We start from the raw sequence: 20,227 nt of genomic DNA on the forward strand, positions 1-20,227 counted from the left end.
CTTCTTGGAGTTCATGTAGGACGCAGCCAGGGACACCGTCTGGTCCCATTGATGCTGTGTTTTTTTGCTTTGGAGAGGGCGGCTCTTACCTGAGCATCTGAGATGTCAGGGGGCAGCACTCTGCTGGGATAGATATTTGCCCTTTTGGTGGGGAGGAGGGGAGAAGTTTGCACTGAACCTGTCAGCTAGGATGTTGGCAATGTCTGTGGGTTCGGTGTATTTTTTGTCATTTTGGACTAATTCTGAGCATATCTGGGAATTCCCACCCAGGCTCCTAACATAACTAAAGAAAGCCTTGTGATTATCCTTAGTGTCCTGTGCAATTTTTCTCTCGAAGCTGGCCTTAGACGATTTTATGAGTGCACGTAGTTTTTTGCTAATACTGATCAGAGATGCCTTCCCTTTTTGGGATTTTGCTCTATCATGTAGTAGCTTCCTCCTTCTATTGTATAGTTTGTTTATGGCTGGAGTCCACCAGATAGGACGTCTGCCTTTGGAGGATTGGGTCTTGGTTTTATTTGGGATTGCATGATCCATGCATTCCTGAAGGTGTTCATAGAATGCGTTTATAAAGGATTCTGCGGTCTGGGACGTATTTTCCACAGGCCTGGGGGCTTTGAAGGATTCCACCTCGGTTTGAGGAGTGTGAAGCTTTAGAGAAGTTTTTCATTGTGTTTTTTCTGGGCAGGGGGTGGGGTCGGGAAGTGAATATCCAGTGAGATTAGTTTATGATCTGATCTTACCAGTGAGGGATACACTTCTGGTCTGGAGCATAGAGTCCCCATGTTGGTGATGATCAGGTCCAGTATGTTTTCCCCTCTTGTGGGAGTGGTAACAAGTTGTTCCATAGCATTTGAGTGTATAAATTCTAGGAACCTTTGGGCTAGGGTGTTGGAGCTAGAGTAGTGCTCCCAGTCTATGTTTGGGTAGTTGAAGTCGCCCAATGTAATGGTGCTTGGAGAGACCTTCATATTTTCCAGTGTTCTCAGGAAGGCCAAGTGGGGTTCCTGGGTTTGGGAGGGTGGTCTGTAGCAGGCTATAAACTGGAAGGCAGTTTTACCCACTGTTAGTTGCACATGGATAGTCTCTGATGCTTCGTGCTGTGCCACCAACCTCGAGGTGTGGGTATCTTTGACGAATATTGATACTCCCCCTCCTTTTGTGGTTCGGTCCAAGTTTTGGGGCCAAAAAGCATGGTATGAGATATAACCTGGTAGTGCTGGGGTGCTCTTGGGAGTCTTGAACCAGGTTTCTGTTACTGCACAGATATCGATGTTCTCCATGCTAAGGAGAGTTTCGAGTGCATGCACCTTGAGGTTTAGACTTCTGGCGTTGAGTAGCATTACTCTTAGTTTCTTATCCCTTGTGATACCTATGGAGATGGGTTTGTCTTTTGAGCCTTGCCTAAAAAAGGCACTATGGGGGTAGCAAGAGCCTTTGCCAATATCCGAAAGCCCAGGGGTGACAGGTGCAAGCCGTCCCTAGCGAAGCATCGTGGCTTGTCAAGCATGTCATCCCAGGCTGACAGGCACTGGATCCCCTTTGAATGACACCAATACTTAAGCCAACTGTTGAAATTGATCATCTTGTCTTCAGATTGTGGCATTATTCTTGGTGAGGGTAAGATGCTACTCAAGGTCAGGGTCATACCGGCCTGGGCTACATGCTCAGAGAGCTCCTCTATGTCTCTTTTCATGTAGTCCAGGGAGGTACGTCTCAGGTCATTCACACCAGCATGGACAATGACTGAGTCATATTTGTACTTGCCTTGGAGTGACCTGAGTGCTTGTGTTATGTGGCGGATCCTAGCACCCGACAGGCAGCTCACCATGACCTTCTCCTTGTTCAGCCTGTTGAGCGGGACGTCAGTGTGCCTGACGATAGAGTCACCTATTACAAGTGTATCAGGTGTGTTGTTTAGCCTTAAGGGCTGCGACTGTTTGGCACACTGGCTTTGTGAGCTATGTGCTGCACGTGTTTTGTTTTGGGGTAGCGGTTGCTTGGGTGTCTGCTTTGGAGGTCTCTGCTGCTTAGGCAGATTTTTATTTAGAGCCTTCGAGTATGTTTTTGTGTGTTTATGTGTTTGCTTTGCTGTCGTGGTAGGTCTATGTGAGACTGGAATTGTAGTGAGTGTGGTTTCCTTCTCCTCCTGACTGGTTACGCCAGTACTGAGTTGAGAGAGCTTAGCCTCCAGTTTGGCTATATAGTTGCATCTCTCACATGTGTTGGAATTTGTTGGGAGGAGGAGAGGGTTGTCTGTGTACATGAGGCAGTTGTAACATTACCTCAAGATTCCCAGATTCACCAGCTGGACTGGAGAGGAGATTGACAACTGACCTTTGGACATGCTAAAATAGTATTGGGAATTCCTTTATAATTGAAAAAAAGGGCCAATGGGGAACAATGTACTCAAGGGGAGTTTGTGAGGGTGTAGTGATTTGATTTAATTTGATTTATAATCTTCTAACCACTACCCCTTTCAAACAGCCTCCATACCACCACTCCCCCTTCACAACACTTCCTTCTCTAACACTCCTTTTCTATTTCTACCATGCTAACTCAAATTCAGCAAACACTACTACCATTCACAGTGGCACTACTTCTTTTCACCCTCTCTATATACACTACTGTACAACCACCAGACCCCCCTCCCAAATTAAATTCCTTAACCCAATCCTTTTCCCCCTTCTAAAGTCTTACTCAAATATACGTCCTAGCATCTTCCTTCATAACAACATCCTGTGCTTTAAGAACTACTTCCTCCAAACATATTCACTACTTTACTACTCACCTAATTCCAACTTCTACTTCTTACACTACAAGTACTCTACACTTTCTTCTACCTGCCATCACCTTTGTCACGCTATATCTAACCTTATCCACTCCAGAGACATCCATCACAATCCTGGGCCCACAAACTCTTACACCCTTTATTCTCCCATCTACTCTAATAAATCTAAGTCACTTCACCTATCCACCTTAAACTTCCAAAGCCTATGTAACAATACCTCTCAGCTACATGCCTGGCTCACCCAAAATAAAACTGACATCCTCGCCACCTCAGAAACTTGATTCAAACCATCTATTCAGGACTCTGAACTTCTACCTCCAAAATTTAATATACTTAGAGCTGAGAGGCCACATAAAAAAGTAGGGGGAGTAGCCATAATCTACCCCAGCTCTCTCACGCTAAGTCGATTCAATGACCACATCCCTCAATTCCATAATTTAGACATCCTAATCTCCTTTCTTGACATCAACCACTCCAAGAAACTATGTATAATTGTCCTATACATCCCTCCCAAAAATAATATCCGTATTTTAGAAGATATCTTGCCTTGGATCTCCCGCACCATAGAAAGTGAAACAATAATACTAAGTGACATGAATATAGACCAGGGCTTAATCTCTTCAAAACAGACATCCAGCAGCATCTTCCTCTTCCACTTCACCCAGCTCATCATATCCACCACCAGATACACAACAGAACTAATGTTGGATCCATCCTAGACTGGATCTTAGTTTCAGATCCCTCAAAGTTCATCAGTCCTGGGACCCTATCCAACTCTCTTAGTGACCACCTCCCTGCCTTTACAATCTGTGCTGGCTCATCTATCCCAAAACATCACAACATCAAAGTAGCCAGAAATCTATCTAAATTCAGTCCCACTTCATTTAACAACATTCTTGCTAATATTAATTTGACTATTGTTAAATTCCTCCCCTTAGATGAGGCTTTTCTCTATTTCAGTACTATCTTTCTAGCAGTATTAAATAGCCTAGTCCTACTAGAAACAAAAGGATCGAAACTAGCCATGCCCCTTGGTTAACAAAAGCCACTAAAGATACCATGAATAACAGGGACAAAGCATGGAAAAGCTGGCTTAAGTCTAATAATAACACAGACCTTATATGCTATAGACAGCTCCGCAACCAAGTTAAAAAGCTCATCTCCAAGGACAAACAGCAGTTATTCTGGTACCTGCAAAGTAACAGAGCAAATAACCCCAAATCTTTCTGGTCCTCTATTAATAAACGTCTGAACCCCAGCTTTAAACCCAACCCATGCCCACACCCTGACAAATCACCTGAACAAATAGCTAGCCTATTCAACAACTACTTTATCGACACAGTTGCCAATATTACTGCCTCCTTCTCCCTTCCTCTCCCTTATAGCGCTCTAATTCTCACTCTCCTTCTCTTCTCTCCCTCATAACTGTACTGACTCTTCTATTCACACTCTTCCTCTTTCCTTGCCAAACTCTCACAAAACCCTTCCAGATTATACACACATAGCTAGCCATCCACAACTCACTCTCTCTCCCATGCCTACCTACTACATCAAAAAACTACTTTTAAATTTAAAACCGTGCTCCAATGCAGCCGATGGAATTCCTCCTATGTTTCTAAAACTTGCTGCAGACTCAGTGTCATATCCCATTAGCATCCTTATTAACAGATCTGAACAAGAATCTCATGTTGCTGACCTTTGGAAAAAAGCTATCATCCTATCACTTCACAAAGGTGACTCCTCTAATGATATCTCTAACTTCCGTCCTATCGCTATACTTTCCTCTATCTCCAAAATTCTTAAAAAATATGTACAAAAACAACTAGTAGACTGCCTGCTTCAACACAACATTCTTTCTCCTACACAACATGGGTTCTTCCCAGGTCATAGTACTATTTATGCATTACTTTCCTTCACAGACATAGTAAATAAGGCCCACGACTCAGGAAATTTTGTCCCTGCCCTTTATTTGGACTTCTCAAAAGCTTTTGACAATATCTCTCACCCCTTACTCCTATCCCAGCTCTCTAAAATAGGTCTATCCCCCACTTCATTAAGTGGTTCAAAAGCTATCTTTCCAACAGGGAGCATGCCGTTAGATGGCAAAATTCAATTTCAGCCTTTATACATGACCCCACAGGTGTGCCACAAGGCTCTATTTTAGGCCCTATTCTATTCAATATTTTTATTAATAACCTCCACCAAGTTATTAAACAGGGATCACTTGTCCAGTACTCAGACGACTCTACTATTGTCTGTTCAGTTTCAAACACAAATACTCTCAGGCATTCCTCTCAAACAGCATTTCTCACTGTGGAAAAATGGCTCCTTAAATCCCCCAAAAAACTAAACTCATGATATTTACCCCCAAGAGAAATTCACCAATTAATAAAGACACCTTTGATATTTTATCTCTCAACTCAACCAAAATCGAGTTAGTTACAAATACCAAACTGCTGAGCATTATAATCGATGAAAACCTCACATTTTACCTTCACATTCAAAACAATATTAACAAAACACATAAAAAACTTGGGCTTCTCTACAGGTATAACACGTTCCTCGCTCTCTCTCTCTCTCTCTCTCTCCATCTCTCTCTCTCTCTCCTCCAAACGTAACCTAGCTCTTTCCTACCTCTTGCTATCTCTCACTTATGGTGCTCCCTTCCTAAACAACGTACATTTGTCTCTGTTAGCAAAACTGGAGTCTTGCTATCACAAAATTGCTAAATTCATAACTAACAACCATCATTCTTCTCACCACTGTCTAGCCCTAAAAGAACTACAATGGCTAGAACTCCCCCACTAGCTACTTCTCCTACAGCTCACTACCACACATGTACAAGCCCCAAGACTGCCCTGCCCTTTGCTCCCTCCTCACTCTATACAACCTACTTAGAACTCTATGATCTGAACACCAGTTTCTTCTCCAAACTCATAAACCCAAACTATCAGCAGGCAAATTCTTGTACTCATGGAATGTTGCCAAACCTGGAACAACTTTCCTCCCTCTGTACATCTACAGCAGTCCCCCACCATCTTTAAAAGCACTTTATATAACCACCTTCCCTCCAAGTGGTTACATAAAAACAAAAACACTATGTTACCAAAGGTGGTCTCAACAAGTAGAGAAATGCAGCAAAAAAGATGAGACGTACCACCAAGGCTGTTGTGAGACAACCATGTCACATTAAAAGCCACATTTGTTAATACAAACAGATAAAAATCCAAGTAGTATAAAACAAGGTTCAGGGTGGATAAGCACTTTTGGTAAAAAACCTTCTTCAGATCCTGGCTTTTAACATGATACATTTGCCTCACAACAACCTTGGTGGTACATCTCATCTTTTTTCCTGCATCTCTCCAAGTGGTTATGCAACAGTGGTGTTACACAAACTGCCATGAACTAACCTCTTCCCACAAAACCCTAGACCTTACCTTCCTTCTACTATGAGAGCATTTTATAAAAAGTGGGCTGAATGGTGGATGACATTTCAGATAAAATATATAATAAAATGTTTCTTATAGTGGCAGTATGATGTGAGAAGAATAGAGAACATTATAGGAGAATATATAAAGATGCAGTAAAGATTAAAAAAATACTAGAGGTGTTTTAATAAAGAAATAGAATATATAAAATAAACTAAGAAAAAAATAAGGAGTTATACAAGCAAAGATATTTCTTGCAAGAGAAAAGATAAGAATAATATATATATTTAAAGAGATTAATAAAGCAAGATTGTAGTGTAATGAGAAAAATGAAAAATCTAAAAGGAGAAATAGAAAAAACCCAGGAAGAAATTATGAATATTGTAGTAGAGTATGTACAAGAAACACCTAAAGAAAAAAGAAGAAATTAAAAAAAATGGGAAGTAAAAAAGTTCTCAGTGCAAGAAAATAAAGAATTTGAAAAGGAGATATCTGTATATATGTTAGATAGAGTATCAGGACAAGTAAGTATAGATTCAGCTGTAGGACCAGATGGAATAGGATATGAAATGTATAAAATTTAATGGAATGACAAAAATATTTTATTAAAGATTTTGAATGAATGGCTAAATGAAGGTTTCATGAATAAATAATGATGTAGCAGAATACTTATATATATATATATATATATATATATATATATATATATATATAGGTCCCCTATGAAATCCCAAATGCACAGAATCCCGACACCCAAAATACCGAGACGAAAAGCCTGAAACCCCACATTACCAAAAGACCAGAAGCGCAAAATTCAAAATCCCGATGTTAAGGGATTTTGAGTTAGTGCTTCTGGTGTTGCGGTTCAGGTATGTGTATGTAAGTGTGTTTGTGAGGGGCTTTAGTGTGTGTAAGTGTGTGTTGTGACTGGTGTGTGTGTGTGTGGGGGGGGGACTGTAATGTGTGGGTGTGAGTTTGCCTTGTGTATATATCTTTGTGCAATCTCAGAATTAGAATAATAAAGTAGGGGGTGTGGTGGGCACAGTGTAGGGTGGTTTGTTTGGTTATGGGGAGGGTGTGTGTATGTTTGTGTGTGTGCTGTATGTATGTATTAGTTTCACTTTTTTGAATTTTGCACTTTCAACGTTTCGGTAATGTGGGGTTTCGGGCTTTTCGTCTCGGTATTTTGGGCATCGGGATTCTGTGCATTCTGGATTTCGTAGGGGACCCACATATATATATATATATATATATATATATATATATATATATATATATATATATATATATATACATATATATATATATATATATATATTTATGGGTCTATGTTGCTTGATCGAAATCTCACAATATCAATCAAGCAACAACAAAACCCATTAAAGTGAAAAAGCGAAAGTGCACTACATCAAAAGTGCACTTTTGCAAAAGCTGGTTCTCTGAACTGGAAAAAAAAACAAAACAAAACTGCTTTAAATAGTATTTTTCAGGGCAAGCCCCTGCACCCCCCCATGTAGGAGGCTGCACTGCCGCACCCCCTACTTAAATATGCTAACTTCGAGTTCACACTACAGTGGGGAAAAGGATATATTTCCTTATCCCCAAAGTAATGCGCTTCAGAGAACCAGTTTTTGCAAAAGTGCACTTTCGATTTAGTGCACTTTCACTTAAATGGGTTTGATCTTCTGATTGCCGATAAACTGATTTTTTGACAATCAGAAGTAGACCCATATATATATATATATATATATATATATATATATATATATATATATATAGCATAAAGGGGAAGGGATGTCAAGAATTATTAATGATATTGAGAGGGATTGTGGATTATATTACAAATTAAGGAGAAGAAGCTAAACATATGATAGGGGATCTTACTAAGACATTTGATACAAAGGGACATAACATTTTTTGGGTGATAATGAAAGAATAAAATATAAGTGAAAATAAAGGAAATTATGTATAGCTGCCTAACAATAATAAAGTAAAACTTCTAGTACATGGTTGGCTATGTAAAGATTCACGTATGAGAAAGGGTGGCATACAGGGATGTGCAATGAGTTGTATATTTTTTACTTTAGTTATGAATGCAATTTTATGTGAAATAAATTTTAAAATAAAGGAGGCTAAATACGTACTGCCTGTGTTAAGAATTCCAGCATTGTTAACTTATGCAGCTAGTATAATAATTGGAAAAAAAACAAAACTTCGATAAATTAAGTAATATTTTAACTAAATGAGTTTTTAGAAGCAATAAGAATGACTTTCATTAAAGAGAAAAGTAAAGGATTAGGCAGTGTGCTTAAGACTGGGGAATACCTTTTAAAATGAATGAAATCTCTCTGTTAGGTATAAAATCTGGGAGTAAGAATGTAAGTAAAATTCCATGGGAAAAAGAATAGCAGAGTTAAAGGATTTTTTTCTGTAAAACATAGAGGTTATCATGTAGGGAAAATGTTTATTTGATAACTTTAGTATTAATGAGAAATAGCATATTTATCATGTATATTTATGTTGACAACAATTGAAAAAGAATTATTGCAGATTTTTTCATTCATATGGGACTGTAGATTGAATCCAGTAAAAAGAGGATGTTTATGTATAAATAAAGAGGAAGGAGGTTTAGGGTTAATTAACACAGTGGTATATGCTGTTTCACTAAATGTATATAAAGTATTAAAGTGGATAAATAAAAACTGAAATATTAGTTGTAAAAATGTTTAAATGTAAGTATGATAAATTTGGGGGTAAGGTAAAAATCATAAGAGAAAAATAGTGTATCAATTGTGAGATAAAATGTTTTCAAGAAAAAAATATTAAAGTGGAAAATAAAAATTGCTGAAATAGAAAAGGAGAGGAAAGTATGGTATCAGAACATAATGATGCAGTATTTTTATGCTAAACCATAGGAAAATCTAACAGAAAGTAATTTAAAGCTATAAAAATAAGAAATAAATAATATAATAAGAAAGTAGAATGACATTTTTTGTGGTAAAAGGTAATAGATAAATTACCAGTGAAAACATAATATATAAAAATAAAAGTAAAAATTATTTTTACATTGTGAGGAAGAAGAAACTACTCAACAAGTGTTTTTTGAAATATAAAAGAGTAGTATAATTATGGGGCAAGTTATGTGAAGAAAACTTCTTTGAAAATATAAAATAAATGGATAAGATAAATATGTGTATTGTAAAAACAGATGTAAAAACAATCAAAAAAGAGTACATTAAAATGTTACTAAGGTTATATAGAATAAAAGTATAAATGAAATTATGTTTAATGGAAAATGGATTTTAGCAGCAAACTTAAATAAAATGGAAAAAAAGAGTGAGGGTCTAATAAGAATAAAATTTTGATATAAAAAATATGAATGTATAATAGTAAGAGAAGGAAATGGAAAATTGTATATTTGTAAGCATTCTGTAAATATTTTTTTTGTATATATAAAGGACCCTTACTCTTTTCAATAGGTGCTGTGGGATCGCTCACATCGACTTAAGCTACCACCAACTCAAGCAGGAGGACCTTGGTTTAACATCTCATTTGAAGCATGACACACTTAGGAGTGTAGTACCCCTTATGCTGCACTGCAAGGTCAGCAGTCCATCGTTTAGGGGTGGGAATAGTACTCAAAGCCTTCTGCTTCAAAGGCAAGTGATAGGTACAAATAAGAACTAGTATGCAGGAACTGGCAATAAATAAACACATTTAAGAACATTTTCTGAAGTCCATTGCCTACTCGTGTAGTATTCTAGCCCCAGTGATCATCACAGAGTATTTCATCTCTTGAATGCTATACCCATATGCTAAGTGTGCAACACATAGTAACTTACCCCTCAATCAACTTTTTTCTTCATGATATGCATTAGAACATGCATTACTGCTTTTGTATGCTAACCAAAATCATACATTTATTATCAAGATCAGCAAGACATGCTCTTTTGTCTCATCTCCTGTGCTTTGGCTGCTGTACAGGGCAGATGGCATCTCTGAACATATTTCAAAATACAAAATATATAAAATAACTTTAGTTTTGAATAGCATGGCTATGCATACAGTTTTTAACTGTCATGTAGTGCATAAAACAGTATGATTATGTTCCAAAATTGGGGAAAGACAGGTTGTTAAACACCTTTTTGACATCCGAAAATCCTTAACATTGTGTTAAGCACTCCTAGCTGTTATTAAGGGTCTATATCAGAACATTGAAGTATTAAAACTTTGAATGATCTGATATTGAACACTATTCAGCAAATGCTAAGAATAGTGAAGCTGCAGAACAGTGAATTCTTTCCTCGGGAAAGAATTCGGTTGGCCGTTTCTGTGGCTTCGCTATTCTTAGCGCTGTGGTGAAAAGTTATGGGTTGGGTTCAGGTAAGTGTGCGATTCTATGTTAGGGTTAGGGCGTGGGTTAGGCGTGTGTGCGATAGTGACAGACTTTAGGGTTAGGGGCGGTTTAAGTGAGTTAGGGTTAGGGCGCGGGTTAGGTGAGTGTACGATAGTGACAGACCTTAGGGTTAGGGTTTGGGTTAAGGTGAGTAGATAGTAGTGTATGTTTAGTTTAGTGTAGCGTTAGATGTAGGAATTTAAGTGTATGTGTATGGTTGCTATTTGTTTGATGTGCTTGTGTTGTGTGTATGTGTTTCAGAGCAGCAAATTTTTTTAGAACTGTCTGAAGTATTGTCTACTGTATAGTGTCATACAAAACATGCTTTCCTCAGGAATAATGTACCACTAAAATATCCTTTTTATGGTTACAAGTTGCAACAACTGAAAATAAAATATCTCACTCTGAAGTGCACAGGGGCAACATTTTGATAGTTGAGTACATTTATTAAATGATAGATGGGTGGTGGAGGCAACAGCTTAAGGTCTGAGTATAAAATATACATTTCTTTGTACACCCCTGTTTAAAACTGCTGTAGATGAGACAGTCTTCTCAGATCTGCTACTTGGAATCCTCCACCTACAGGCATCAACAGTCTAAAAAACACTAATAACTTTTAAAATGCACTTAAAATGCATATCTGTACTGAACTGACCTGCAACTGCTACCATGAAAATATTTATGAAGTGTACCATCCCATATCATGAATACTAGAATACATTTAGTAGACTTTTATCAGCCTCTTACACACAAATATTTCACATGTATATAGGAGTTTATATATTACATATATGATTGCACTGTACTTTATGCAGATCCTAGCTTGCATTTTGTAGATATCTTTTTTTTAATGCACTCTGATAAGATCTTTTAACGTTACTGCATCTGCATTCAGTTTTACTATGTTCTGAATTTTGTTATGTATTCATGTATTCATTTTGTATATAATATAAGATTGTTGATTGAAAGACCATCATGTATTTTCTGCTCTTTGAGCTCAGGTCATGGCTGAAAAGGGTCACTTACCCAATGATCAAATAGTAAAAATAATAATAAGAAATAAGAACAAGTTTTCTATTACTTCTAACAAACCTAAAGAGTATATTCATGAGCTTCTTTTATATGGTGTTATTTCATTATAAATAGTTTTATGCAGTAAATCATGTTATCAGGAAAGCAGTGTGTTCAAAAAGAATATTTGCTTCTGAGTCATCTAATGTAATTTACATCACCTCATGTAGAAGCTGTAGCTGTTTTATACTGGAAAGACCACAAAGTCTTAAAATCCCATGAAACAAAAAATTTCTATTTAACAACCTAAAACTGTTATATATATTATTAAAACAATTAAGTGCATTTACAAAAAAATCTGAATATAGTAGGAAGAAAATTTGAAAGGATTTTCATTATGCAGTACAATATGGATATTTATGCTATTGTGGATATTATTAAAAATAGTTTTTTTTTTTCAGTATTAATGTATCATTACTGATTTGGTTGAGGTTGAACCAATGTTTGTTTTTAAAAGAAAAAATTTGAAAGATTTTTTGGAATATTTATCTAGTTACTGGGTATCTTCCAACAAGGGTAGTAGTTACCATGAAATGTGGTTACTGCAGACATTGTAGGTTTATTAACCACAAAATGGTGGAAGAAGTGGTTTTTATGCCTAAAGATTTTTTTTTAAATGGGGAAATATAATTGCAGTATTAAGAGGTAGTGTACCTGTCAGTTTGTTAAGCCTGTACCATATTTTATATAAGGAAGACCAGGAGAGATTTATGGTCTAGAATTTATGAACATCATTATAGCAGTCGAAGTGGTGACAACAAATGCACTAAACAACCATTCTAAAGGCTGTGTGAATTTTACAAACTTTCTTTTTAACATATTAGAGAAGGTGAAAACTAATGAAAGATTTATACAGTGGGGCTATCAGCTTGAAAATAGAGAGCTGATTGGGTGACTACATTCTGATGCCAATTCTACCCAAGGACTAAACAAGGGTATTAGTATTAAGTGTGTTTTAAACATATGGTCTTAGAAAATATAGTTGTATATTTGTATCAGTTTTGGCGTTAGGTTGGTTGTTTTATTATTTCCATGATTTAGTGTTTTTATTAGCATAAGAGTGATAACTGATTAGTGAATGATCATGTGAATTGTAATTTGGGGGGTTTAAATTGGTTGCTGTATTATGTGCGGTTACAGTCTGAAGAAATCATATATTGTGATGAAAGTTCTAAGTATTTTAGATATTGTTTTATAAGTATTTTATATTAAACTGCTATTCAGATGCAATAGTTGGACATAGATTTGTATGTTTCATCTGTTTGATGCACTGCTTATTATATATTTGCACATAAGACTACATTTTAAAACAAAGGTGGGCTATCACCAGATATTACATATGTTTTACCAGCACATATAGGTTTGCCAAACTACTGTAGGTTTATGTAACAAGAGTTACTTACACTTGATTCACAAAGGCTTTCAGCAATGGTAAATGATCACCTACGTTATCTGTAATTAGCTACAGTGGCTAATGTCCTTACTGGTGAAAAGTAGTGTATCACATTATTTAATAATTTAACTTTATAGATGCCAAAAGGTATACTTTTAAAGGAATAAATGCTTGAACTAAGTGCTGTATAAAATAAACCTTTCTACTTTAGTATACCTATACTTAAATCATTTTATAAGAAACTTAATTTAGTTGAGGCACTGTGCATTTAATCATGCCTGAAGTCTCAAGCATTTTCAGAATTTTAGCAACCAGCCGCTGTGAATATAAACCTTTTTTTTTTTTTTTTTCAGATACTGGGTAACCTGTGCAAATATGTTTGGCACATTTGAAGATACTGATGACCCTGCTAAGTTCAAAATGAAATACTGGGGAGCCGCAGCATATCTTCAGACTGGTAGTAAGTATGCCTTTCTCAAGACACAAGAACAAACTGAATATGTTGTATAAAATCAACATTATACAAAGGAAACAGAGCAAATAATAATATGTCGGACTCGAACGTTTATTCAATGTGTGTTAAAGCAAATGATTTGTTTGTATTTGTTAATCAGGGTAGAGCACTGATCCACACAGACCTTTTTCTGGTTAGATGAGTTGCTCACGTTACATAATAGGTAAATGGAGGCTGTGAGAATCAATCCTTGGACTACATAATAAAGTTCATTACCAGCTCATAGCCTCAGTCCTGTGTGATACCATCAGACTATTTCACTTCTAAATGCATTGATATAATAATAAAGTTTGAAGCTAAATTAGAAAATTAGAGTTTGGGGACATTTTGTGTCAAACAAATCTTACCTTTGTGCACCTTAAATTATACCTATAACTTTAAGGTCCTTACACCTCTGAGGAAAAAAATGCATTCATCTCTCTTTATCAGAGAGTGGAGTGTATGTGTTTTCATCATTATCGAAATGGTCACTAGGAAATGTATTTCTCCCATATTCATTTCAGATTTTATTCCCTTTGAGTCCTTCCCTCTCTATTTGATTGCTTTGTGACTTTGCACTAGTCACTCAACCAGGCAATGATCCCAGGTTGCCCATAAAAATAGTTACGTCCAGTCGGCTTACCTGCTTAACAGATAAATAATAATAAAAAAATAGAAACCTGTAATATTTTATAGTCTTTTTTCAAAACATGCAGGTTAAACATGTATTCCAGAGACATTTGACTTGCTGCAATGACACATATCGAGATAAGATTCACACCCATTTTGCATTTCATGAAATATGTAAGATAAAATATGAAGTTGTGTTTTGGTAAACTACATTAAGGGTAACAGTTTCAAACAGTTTTATAATTGTTCAGTCCAACAACATCTCATTTTCCATTTTCTCAGTGTAGTTCAGGCATTCTGCAACTTTTTTCTAGTTTTACCGTCAGCTCACTTTTTAGTATGAAGCATTTTTTATATTAGAAAATGGGTGTGAAGAAACAGGATACTTAACAGCCAGTCTGTACTGTGTTTTTGTTGCTTAATATAGTAAACAAAATATTTATGATATTTATGAGATTCAAGCACCTTTCCCTTTCTGATCTTTGCATTGTTTGTTCAGTGCATAAAAACATTTGAATATCTATTTTTCCATGGCATCTTTCAGAGAAAGAATATCTTTGACTATCCTGTTCTTCCATGAAGGTGATATGAACTTTTCTTTAATAAGGTTTATACGCAGACTACAAACTGACTGGAAAAAATCACAGACTGATTTTTATATTCCTTGTATTTGTCTTGCAATGCTGTAAATATACTTTGAAGGTTAAATTTCTCTGTGTAATACTTTGCCATGCCAGGTTTATATAAATAACATTTGTGCTAAACCCCCTCATACATACTACTTATAATATTTGTTGCTCTGTGTTTACTGTAATTAAGGTTTATCGTGTCTTAAGTAAAGTCAAGAGTATTAGTTGTATTGTACGTATTGATTAATTCCTAAGGAAATGTATTTTTAAACTGATGAAAGAACTGACACAGGCATTTTAATTTGTATATATTACTCCAATGTTGTATAAGTCTGTAATTGTACATGATACCAAGTATTGCGGTTAATAAGGGATGTGAAAGAATAGATCCAACTAACTATTGCACAATAAGCCTAATGCGTGGTCTGTGGAAGTACTTCAAAACATTCATTTAGAACAGTATAATAAACCATTTAAAAGACTTATACAATACTGATCTTTATCAGCAGAATGATCACCCTGCTGAGAGATAGATCTGGTGACCACTGGAACCTCGCACACGATGTATTGTTGGGCACATCCCTGGGTGACCATGGCCTCAATGTATCCTCTACAACTAGACTTGCAAAATGATGACACAGCGGAAAAACATGATTACTTACTTACACAGACACACACACACACTATGCCACAATCTGTATGAGTTATATCGTAGGCTGGCACAATGTCTGTGCTCATCCCACAGCTGGGAAGGGCACTCCAGACTTATCAGATAAGCATCCATATTGACTTGCTGCTGCTCCACCATTGAAAAGCAAAGTCTGCACTTCAAGGTGTACATGTGAAACAGTTAGGGTAATATAAGCACCACTGAAAAACAAATTCTGCACTTCAAGGTGTACATGTGAAACAGTTAGGGTAATATAAGCACCATTACATGTGAAACAGTTAGGGGAATATAAGCACCATTGAAAAACAAAGTCTGCACTTCAAGGTGTACATGTGAAACAGTTAGGGTAATATAAGCACCATTACATGTGAAACAGTTAGGGGAATATAAGCACCATTGAAAAACAAAGTCTGCACTTCAAGGTATACATGTGAAACAGTTAGGGTAATATAAGCACCATTGTAAAACAAAGTCTGCACTTCAAGGTGTACATGTGAAACAGTTAGGGTAATATAAGCACCATTACATGTGAAACAGTTAGGGTAATATAAGCACCACTGAAAAACAAAGTCTGCATTTCAAGGTGTACATGTGAAACAGTTAGGGTAATATAAGCACCACTGAAAAACAAAGTCTGCACTTCAAGGTATACATGTGAAACAGTTAGGGTAATATAAGCACCACTGAAAAACAAAGTCTGCACTTCAAGGTGTACATGTGAAACAGTTAGGGTAATATAAGCACCATTACATGTGAAACAGTTAGGGGAATATAAGCACCATTGAAAAAACAAAGTCTGCACTTCAAGGTATACATGTGAAACAGTTAGGGGAATATAAGCACCACTGAAAAACAAAGTCTGCACTTGGGTATACATGTGAAACAGTTAGGGTAATATAAGCACCATTGAAAAACAAAGTCTGCACTTCAAGGTATACATGTGAAACAGTTAGGGTAATATAAGCACCACTGAAAAACAAAGTCTGCATTTCAAGGTGTACATGTGAAACAGTTAGGGTAATATAAGCACCATTACATGTGAAACAGTTAGGGGAATATAAGCACCATTGAAAAAACAAAGTCTGCACTTCAAGGTATACATGTGAAACAGTTAGGGGAATATAAGCACCACTGAAAAACAAAGTCTGCACTTGGGTATACATGTGAAACAGTTAGGGTAATATAAGCACCATTGAAAAAACAAAGTCTGCACTTCAAGGTATACATGTGAAACAGTTAGGGTAATATAAGCACCACTGAAAAACAAAGTCTGCATTTCAAGGTGTACATGTGAAACAGTTAGGGTAATATAAGCACCACTGAAAAACAAAGTCTGCATTTCAAGGTGTACATGTGAAACAGTTAGGGTAATATAAGCACCATTACATGTGAAACAGTTAGGGGAATATAAGCACCATTGAAAAAACAAAGTCTGCACTTCAAGGTATACATGTGAAACAGTTAGGGGAATATAAGCACCACTGAAAAACAAAGTCTGCACTTGGGTATACATGTGAAACAGTTAGGGTAATATAAGCACCATTGAAAAACAAAGTCTGCACTTCAAGGTGTACATGTGAAACAGTTAGGGTAATATAAGCACCATTGAAAAACAAAGTCTGCACTTCAAGGTGTACATGTGAAACAGTTAGGGTAATATAAGCACCACTGAAAAACAAAGTCTGCACTTCAAGGTATACATGTGAAACAGTTAGGGTAATATAAGCACCACTGAAAAACAAAGTCTGCATTTCAAGGTGTACATGTGAAACAGTTAGGGTAATATAAGCACCATTACATGTGAAACAGTTAGGGGAATATAAGCACCATTGAAAAAACAAAGTCTGCATTTCAAGGTATACATGTGAAACAGTTAGGGGAATATAAGCACCACTGAAAAACAAATTCTGCACTTCAAGGTGTACATGTGAAACAGTTAGGGTAATATAAGCACCATTACATGTGAAACAGTTGGGGGAATATAAGCACCATTGAAAAACAAAGTCTGCACTTCAAGGTATACATGTGAAACAGTTAGGGTAATATAAGCACCACTGAAAAACAAATTCTGCACTTCAAGGTGTACATGTGAAACAGTTAGGGTAATATAAGCACCACTGAAAAACAAATTCTGCACTTCAAGGTGTACATGTGAAACAGTTAGGGTAATATAAGCACCATTACATGTGAAACAGTTAGGGGAATATAAGCACCATTGAAAAACAAAGTCTGCACTTCAAGGTATACATGTGAAACAGTTAGGGTAATATAAGCACCACTGAAAAACAAATTCTGCACTTCAAGGTGTACATGTGAAACAGTTAGGGTAATATAAGCACCATTACATGTGAAACAGTTAGGGGAATATAAGCACCATTGAAAAACAAATTCTGCACTTCAAGGTGTACATGTGAAACAGTTAGAGTAATTAAGTACCATTACATGTGAAACAGTTAGGGGAATATAAGCACCATTGAAAAACAAAGTCTGCACTTCAAGGTATACATGTGAAACAGTTAGAGTAATATAAGCACCATTGAAAAACAAAGTCTGCACTTCAAGGTATACATGTAAAACAGTTAGAGTAATATAAGCACCACTGAAAAACAAAGTCTGCACTTCAAGGTATACATGTGAAACAGGTAGGGTAATATAAGCACCATTGAAAAACAAAGTCTGCACTTCAAGGTATACATGTGAAACAGGTAGGGTAATATAAGCACCATTGAAAAACAAAGTCTGCACTTCAAGGTATACATGTGAAACAGTTAGGGTAATATAAGCACCATTGAAAAACAAAGTCTGCGCTTCAAGGTATGCATGTGAAATAGGTGGAGTAATATAAGCACCATTGAAAAACAAAGTCTGCACTTCAAGGTATACATGTGAAATAGGGTAATATAAGATAATAATACAGAAAAGAATTTGCTTTACAGAACATATCAGGCTGCTACTGCTATACCTCTACCTCCCACCATACCTCTCAACTGTACAGATTTTTGCAGAATGTCCAGATTTTTGCCTCATATTGTTGGTCCATTTTTCATAAAATTGTGGTTTTCTAGTGAATGACCTGCAAATCATTGAATATTTAAGGCAGAAAGTAATGACAGACATTTGTGTTTCAGACTTCATACCCTTCAGAAAATATATGCAAATGCAAAACCTGTTATTCTGTCTACTTTATAAGTTTCTAAGAGCAAAATATAAACATTGTCTCCATTTATGGGCCTTTGTCCCCCATTATTTATGGTTTTGTCTAGATTTCTTGCTCTAAGAGGTTGAGAGGTATGCCTCCCATTGACAAAGCAGGTCAGGATATCTCTACTTCAAATAACTCTGTCAATGTCAAATATGCTGCACAGCATGGATGATGCCAGTGTTATCACTCCCCATCCCTGCAAGGTTGTGCCAGTTATCCACCATTCACATTGAGCCATTGCACTTATAAAACATGTTCTCCCTAAAGCCCCTGTGCAGAAAGAACAGGTAAAAGCCTGCTCTCTCCAGATCTCCAGTGCACCGTGATGGAAACCTGCATTACCCAGTGCCTGAAGTCACCATGGCTACTCACTCTGGTCCATTTAAGGAGCAAAATGGTTATTCCATGGCACACGTACATGTTAGTAAATCATATGTTACACAAGACAGAGCTATACCATTGGACTAAGACAGGGTCATCACATTACACACACTGAAGCTATGCATGTATATGTGCTGTATGTGGTAGAATGTATTTACTTTTATATAGTTATATATATCTATATTTGTTTACCAGCGTAGTGCACTAATCAATATTGACCACTTTCAGGTTCAGGTGGGTGAAATAAAAAACATTTCACAAACAAAGAATGCAGAGATGTAAACAATATCAGAGTACTTCAGACTAGTTACATAGAAAAATGTGTGTGTGTGTGTGTGTGTGTGTGTGTGTGTGTGTGTGTGTGTGTGTGTGTGTGTGTGTGTGTGTGTGTGTGTGTATGTATGTGTATGTATGTGTGTGTGTGTGTGTGTGTGTCTGTGTGTGTGTGTGTGTGTGTGTGTGTGTGTGTGTGTGTGTGTGTGTGTGTGTGTGTGTGTGTGTGTGTGTGTACATATTCATTTCAAGAGGTCATTTTAGAAGAATTTAGCCACTTCTCAAACCTATCACCTTAAGGGGTATCCCCCCCTCAAAAAAAATAGTTTTTCTTCTTTAAACATTGGCCCAAACTGATAGGTTCTACCATTAAGCTTGCAAAGTTGTTTTCTCATCTTTAATTCTTAGATTGTTTTCTGACTATATTACTGCTTAATAGAATAATTCATAATTCAATCTATATTGTCTGATAGTTCTCCCTAGCAACTACTGTGGGGTGTGTGGAGCAGCAGTTTTGAGGCAGTCTGGGAGGAAGAACCATTCCTGCCCTGAGTTGAGGAGGTCATGTCCCCTTTCAGTAAATGAGAGTGTCAGAAAGAGAGAGAGAGAGAATACGTAATTCCTGTTTCTAGCCACTGCAAGACAAATTAGAGATTCATCAAACTCCTACATACCTCTCATGCATACTCTTTAACTCAAATGTAACCACGGTGGACTTTTATGAGAGGGTCAGCAAAGTATGGCGGTAAAACTTTGCACACAGCTTACCTCAGCCTAGCCAAGGCTTTTGTTACAATACCCACTCTGGCATTACAGACAAGCTCACTAATTTTGGTATAAACCCTTTTATCACCCACTGTATAGCTAGCT

At 36.7% G+C, this 20,227-nt stretch overlaps 1 protein-coding gene across 1 annotated transcript in view; it reads left to right on the top strand.

Annotated features, from left to right (window-relative positions):
* Nucleotides 1–20,227, top strand: part of RBP4 (retinol binding protein 4) — a 134,460-nt gene that overhangs the window by 58,691 nt on the left and 55,542 nt on the right. Inside the window, exon 4 of the mRNA XM_044056667.1 lies at nucleotides 13,433–13,539. Within this exon, the coding sequence (XP_043912602.1) occupies nucleotides 13,433–13,539 (107 nt within the window). The remainder of the gene's footprint in view (nucleotides 1–13,432; nucleotides 13,540–20,227) is intronic.

Source organism: Protopterus annectens, chromosome 14.part0 (genome assembly GCF_019279795.1).
Source record: "Protopterus annectens isolate FY-2018-M chromosome 14.part0, PAN1.0, whole genome shotgun sequence".
NCBI lineage: Eukaryota > Metazoa > Chordata > Ceratodontiformes > Protopteridae > Protopterus > Protopterus annectens.